At 38.1% G+C, this 6,762-nt stretch overlaps 1 protein-coding gene across 1 annotated transcript; it reads right to left on the reverse strand.

Moving 5' to 3' along the window:
- Window positions 1-1,815: 1,815 nt before the first annotated feature.
- Window positions 1,816-6,086, reverse strand: LOC102720040 (putative 12-oxophytodienoate reductase 13). The gene is given in 8 exon segments (XM_040523162.1): window positions 1,816-2,735; window positions 2,737-2,894; window positions 2,897-2,926; window positions 3,326-3,475; window positions 3,859-4,017; window positions 4,090-4,127; window positions 4,878-4,977; window positions 5,206-6,086. Coding segments are annotated over 7 exon segments (1,044 nt in total). The 5' UTR covers window positions 4,937-4,977; window positions 5,206-6,086; the 3' UTR covers window positions 1,816-2,285.
- Between the last annotated feature and the right edge of the window lie 676 nt (window positions 6,087-6,762).

Genomic DNA, 6,762 nt, shown 5'->3' on the forward strand with positions numbered 1-6,762 from the left:
TCAGATACTCTCACCTTACTATGTTGAAGGGTGCTACATATAGAATGAGTTGTAAGGGCAAATTTGACAAGTGTTGTGGTGCATGTATTTAAGTCTAAGATTTTTGACAATTGTCAAGATAGGTGTCAAATCAATGCTTACAGCGGTTTGCATCTTTGTATTACGTGTGAATGTATCTTCTAGCCTTGGGATATGAGCATAGCATTGAATATTGCATCTCATATTTATTGGGTGCATTCTATAGCATATAACAAGCATGTGCATTAAAGATATTTTAAGTGCTAGATATTTGACTTTGATATGTGATCTTATAGTATTAAAATCCTGACTAATATGGCTAGTATCGTGGTTAAATGATTTGTTGCCATCTTTATAATAACCTGCTAAGCTGGCATGTATGTTATACATGGAACATGGTAAATTGCATTTAAGGTTGCTTGGACTATTGGTTTTATGTGGCAAGTTGCATGCATTTGATACAAAGTTCTTGGCCATTAATATTGTGAGGCCAGTTACCAAAAACTTTGTTCTTCATACTATGGGGCTGACTATGTTGACTTCTTGAGTTGAATAGTTGAATGGGTAGATGTGATATCTACTGTTGCATGTTTCATAGATTTTAAAGAATATGTCTATCATAAAGTGAGGAACCAAAAATAGTCATGAGTTAACTGCATTTAAAAATATGTCTACTAGCATTTGACACCTAAATGGTGTATGTGGAAAAGGTGAAAATCTTTTTTTGGAAGGCAAAAAGGTGAACCTAGATGTTCTTAGAGTAGATACAATAACATGCTATAAACCAGCTATAAACATATTTTAAAGAGATAAGAGAGAAGACGCAATGTATATATGACAGGTGGAACATGTATTAATAGGTACTATATGTTTTATAAGTAACTATTGTATGAATTGACTATTAAGTTGGTTAGAGATAAATTGTTGCTAATAGTTTGCTATACTATTGAACTTGCTCTGAAGGAAGGTCTAGACATTAACACCCTTTTATTTTGCATGGCAAAAGGGTCATGGTGATTAATTTAATAATAATGAGGTAAGATCTTTAGATTTCAGTACAAGACATAACAAGGATTTGGACTATAAAATACCCTGCCTTGTTGTGGGATTTATTAATTTATGATTATAATAGTTGAAGTTTAAAATTATAAGATGAAAATGAAGATATAAAATTAATAATGTTTCTTCACCGTTTTTTTACAAAGCATCATTTACAGAAAATTTCATGGGGTATCAATATGTAGTATAATGAAATATAAACATTTATGTGCTTGTTGTACCTTGATATTGTGATTAGATTGTGTGCCCATCTCCCATTCTGTTCATATATATATTTCTCATGAGAAGGTACTAATGGTATATGTACATAATTATTGTTATCTAATTAAATGTCCGAGAGAAGGTGAAAATATGACTAATCAATGTGGATAAGTAACTCTTGACCGAACCGTTGATTATATGAAAAAGGAGCATTTAATAATTTGCCACCCGCTACCATACCCTAATTAATGATTTGTAACTCTTTGTGTCTATATTACGTGAACCCTAAACTCACTTGTCATATGCATATAAATTAAGTATTACTTCTAACAGCGACAAATCCTTAAATATCACATCACGGGGGAAAATGACATTACTTTGTGTGTGGGCTTTAAGGAACAACTATAAAATATAGACGACATTTTAGAAATTAAACACCATCGTTTATTTAATTATGGAAATGCTCAGTATTCTCGGAGTCCGCCATAAGGCCCACAAGCAATAAATTATTTAGAGAAAATTCACCAAGATATTGAAAAACAACTGAATGGCTCAAAAAATCACCAAGATTCTTACAAGTCTATATGTGTTACGCCATACACAATAGAACAAGAGATATTTGACAATTGATTCTAAGAATGTAACACCATTGCATGCAATGCCATGATCCTTCTGTGATAACATCATATAGCAATATTAGAATTTGGAGCTAGCCAGAAAACATGAAAACAACTTGCATAGGGTTAGAGAATTTATTGTTATCAAATAGTATATCATTTTGATAACACCAAATTGACTAACATAGTGCACTAACACCAAATAAAACCAGCTTTTAGTGGGTCTAGGTACTCCCCTAAGGCAATCACCAAAATACTTATAATGTGAAAATTCACAAACTTGCAATGCATCTTGTTCTCCCACCCAAACACAGAGGTTTAGAGAGCATTATTTCACCGTTTGTTAAACAGCAGCAGCAACAGCAGCAATACGCCGTAAGCATCAGTCCATCACTCAGCCCGTGTGACACTCACCGCCTCACAATCATCATCATCACCATCACCATCAAGAAAAGGGTAGTCCGTGTACCCGACGACAGGGTCGCCGGTGTAGAACGTCGCCCGGTCATACTTGTTGAGAGGAGGATCGTCCAGCCGGAACCTCCTGGGGAGGTCAGGGTTCGCCAGGAACAGGCGACCGAAGGCCACCATGTCCGCGTACCCATCGGCCACGGCTCTGTTCCCTTCCTCCCTGTCGTACCCTCCGGCAACGATGAACGTCCCGCCGAAGGCCTTCCTCATGCCGTGCAGCCTCCTCGGGACCCTCGGCGCCGGCGAGGCTGTCATCTCGGGCTCCACCACGCTGCAGTACACGATGCGGCGTCTGTCCAGCTCCTGCGCCATGTACATGCCCAGCGCGTCCGGGTCGGAGCCACGGCAGCCGAAGTAGCTGAGGTAAGGGGTAAGGGGAGAGGCGGAGCCCGACGCGGTCGGGCCCAACCTCGGCGGCCACGGCCTCGACGACCTCGAGGGCGAAGCGGCAGCGGTTCTCCAGGCTGCCCCCTTACTCGTCGGTGCGGTCGTTGACGCCGTCTTTCATGAACTGCTCGAGGAGGAAGCGTGCGCACCGTTAATTTCAACCCCATCAAACCCTGTACATGAGACACAAGTGAATTCAAGTGATACTACAAAAGCTTATAATATCTGGCTAAAAGCCAAGGCCGAAAAATAAACTACGATGAAAAAAACCTAAATCTGTTTTAAATTTAAGTTTAAAAATTTAAATTTTGGCTTATAAACATAAACAAAAGCGAAAAGGCATGGCTGATAATATCTAGCTACTTGTGAATAAGCAGGTCAATAACATTGCTAATCGAGTAAGCTACATCTTGAATTCCTTCATGTTTTTTTTTGCAGTAGCTAGTAATCAACGAAAGGAACTTTGCATGGCATTAGCATTATAAATGTGAGGCTGAGCAATTGCTCCTTTTCTTGATACATTTGCTTCATATTCTTTAACTAAGGTTAGCTTATTATGCTTATCATCTTACCAGCATCTATAGCATTTCTTGCAGCTTTTCTGAAATGATCGACGATATGAGGAATTTCGTCAACAGTTAACCGTCTTGGGACAGGAAAATCCATATTGGTAAATTCATTCTTTTCCACCGGCTTGTCCGTGCTCGAGATGGGTTCTTGCTCTGGGAACAAAAAAGAGGGTTATCACTCAGAGTCATCATTGCCTCAATATACTTGACCTTGTAAGAATAAAGTTTTTATCCAGAAGCAATGTGGTACTGCTGAAGCACAGATAATGCTGTTGAGTGTTGGACTAGAAAGAGGGTAGGTGAGGCTCTAGTGGTTGCACCAAACCGGAAGATGAGATTCCTTGTGCAGAAGATACAAACAATAGCTTCTATAAAGCTCTATAGTGTAAATATCACATAATCAAGTAAAATTTAATTATGTCTTGCAGGTGGAAGGTAGAGTCAAGGATGGTATGAACGTGAAATTCTGCAAACACCTTTACATATAAAATGGTGGTTACAGTAAAGAACTGTGAGGTCTATTTCAGAAAAATTACCTAAGTCAGATGCTCTTCCTACATGCCAAATCTGACAGAAGAATACTCCACCCTTTGCATGCACAGCATCCACAACAGGCTTCCAGGCCTCTACTTGTTCCTTAGTCCAGATCCCTGGGTTGTTAATGCCTTGAGCATCAGACGATACCCCTGTAGCTTCTGCAATCAGAAGCCCCCCATTTGTAGCCCGTTGCGAGTAGTACAGTATGGCATGTGATTGTGGGAGATTACCATATGATCTTGATCTTGTTAATGGTGCCAGCACAATTCTGCAGAAATAAAGTGAATAGAACAATGGTAGGTAGCTCTATGGTTTGCTCTTTACTGTGTCAAATGTATTGCAGTTGCAAGTAACCAGAAGTCTACAGTATGGTGTTGTATGTGGAAGATGCTGCTCTATTCTACTTTAACTGGTGAAATGCTCACAGAGAACAAGTACTTTTCATGCCTACATTGTCTCCGCAATTTCTGTCATATACCGATCATGCCAAAACAATAAAAAGTGAAGTGAATAATGCTAGGAATTCCAAACCAGCATTTAAAATGCAATTTTCAAGTAATGTTGGATGTTTACTAAGTTCATCCCACTCCTGGGGCATATTACCATCCACCAAACAGCACTAATTTCAATCTGCAGTGAACATGCAGCAGAGAGGAAGAAATAATTACGAATAAATTTACATTCTATTGCCATACATGATATGCACATATGGGTATGGCTAACATTATGCAAATCAACTATTTGTTCCAATGCAAATGAAAATTCAGATGGGATAGTACTTTCAATTCCAATAAAAATAACAAACTAGTTTCTGCAAACTGAAGTAACCTTTTTGGGGAATGAGAACTGAGAAGGTAAGTAAACTTCAATTTATCGCAAGAACAGATGTAATGAAGTTGCAGGTCAACACACATAATTGATGCATAAAAAGTTTAAAGAACAGAAAGAAGCAACGAAATATGACAAACTACAAATGAAGCCTCCAAACTATTGAGACTACAGGTCTTCCCCGACTGACCTGTGTGATAAAGTGTACCTTCCCATTTCATAAGGACTCAAAAGAGGAACATGCTCCATCTTTGCCCTCTCACTTGCTCCTCTGCTACTATCAAACAAACCTGAGAGGATCTTGCAATTTAATTTCTACTTTCCTCATCAATATAAAGTGATGCTGATATGGAGGAAGCACATTTAAATAGAAAATGTATCCCAATGGTTGTGGTGGTTAAGGTCATGGCCCAGGCACCCAACCTCCTTTTAGAAAAGAAAGAAAAAAACACAGACAGTTCCTCCTATTTAGTCTATATTTTTATATATGAGAAGATTCTGCGAAAAAGAAGAGCTACCTCAGAAGGATTCAGAAGAAATATAGGTTCCATGATCATCTGCTATTCTCTGAAACGACCTGAGACTGGCTTGCAGTAAAATGTGCACTACCCTAATACCTTCCAGGAAGGAACTTAATAAGAAAATACTGGAAGTGAAGCATAAAATAATGCAATTGCTTTCCTGTAAAAAAAATAAAGGATTTACCCCTTACATAATTGTCTAACTTGAAGGGGCCAATGGCATAGTGGTCCTGGACTCCTGGTTCCTATACAGGGATGATGGCGAGTATGATGCTACATGTACAATCTTACAAGAAAGAAAAGGGTTCAGGATCCCTAGACGGCTTTCAAAATATTTGATAGAATATATTAAGTCAAGTGAATGCATTCATCAATGGAAGTTAATAAAACCAAACACCAGAAAGGCAAAAGTTTATGCCTAAATGCTAAATATCACCACACATATTGATCTCATGACCTTCTGAGTAATGTCTAATGTCGACATGAAAACAGCTATTGGGAGTCACAGATGGTAGTCGCCAGTCTCCACAATTGTTCAATAGATATGTAAGCTGATAACTCTCGTGTAACCCTTACCCTAAAAGTTTTGTTTCTACAAGTAATGCTAGAAGCTGAAGGATCTGATTTATTTAAATAGTTATCGCAGTACACCTAGAGCAAGACTTACAGTCCATGTCTGCTATAGGGCTCCCGACAGTACTGAAAAATTGATCAAACATAAGTGACAGCCACATGAGAGAGTAACTTGTAAACTGCAATTATTGTCTGGCTATAGTTCATCAATGGCAACCTTTTTGGACAGTAAAGATACGTAAAAGCACATAACAAGTATAGACAACTTTGCAATTCTTCACAAGGTTGGAGTCGTTGCAATGTCGGGCAAAACATTTGATTTAGGTTCTTGTCCTCTGCTGCAAGTTATGAATTATTGTCTTTTTCAGCCATTTCCCTTTTATATGCCTGCAATTGTTCTTTAAATTTCTTGCTCTCTTCAAAGTTTGCCTTTCTCTTCAAAGCTTTCTGGTTTCACAAAGAGAGTAATGCAGAATTTAGGGAAGAAAAAAGTTTCTGTACCAGAAATTCTGACATGGAATGGACAAGCAGATTTTAGTAATAACAACTCTAATATAGCCAAAAGGATGCTTACCTCTTGCCGGAAGCACTGGTCTAGTTTAATCTTAAGATCTGTGCATTCGCCAAAAAACTTTTTGACAGGATGGTCCACATGGCACTTTTGGAATGCTTCAATAATCTAGAAAAAAAATGGGCATTAGATTATGTTAAAATAAAATTCAAGACATTCCAAAACTTGAGAATGACCAAGAAGTCAATAAAGGAAATACCTCGGCACACATAGGATGCCTGTGCAAGGTTAGAGGGGGATGCATTTCCAAATATGTATGAACGTAAACCTGCATAATTGTTTCCAATATTAGAAAAACACTTATTTTCTGATTTGAATCTACATATAAATGGTACAATGATAGCGGAATATTAGAAAAACATTTATTTTCCTATTTGAATCTGCATATAAATTGTAGAATGATAGTCGCA

The sequence above is a fragment of the Oryza brachyantha genome, chromosome 4, assembly GCF_000231095.2.
Source record: "Oryza brachyantha chromosome 4, ObraRS2, whole genome shotgun sequence".
NCBI classification, from domain to species: domain Eukaryota; kingdom Viridiplantae; phylum Streptophyta; class Magnoliopsida; order Poales; family Poaceae; genus Oryza; species Oryza brachyantha.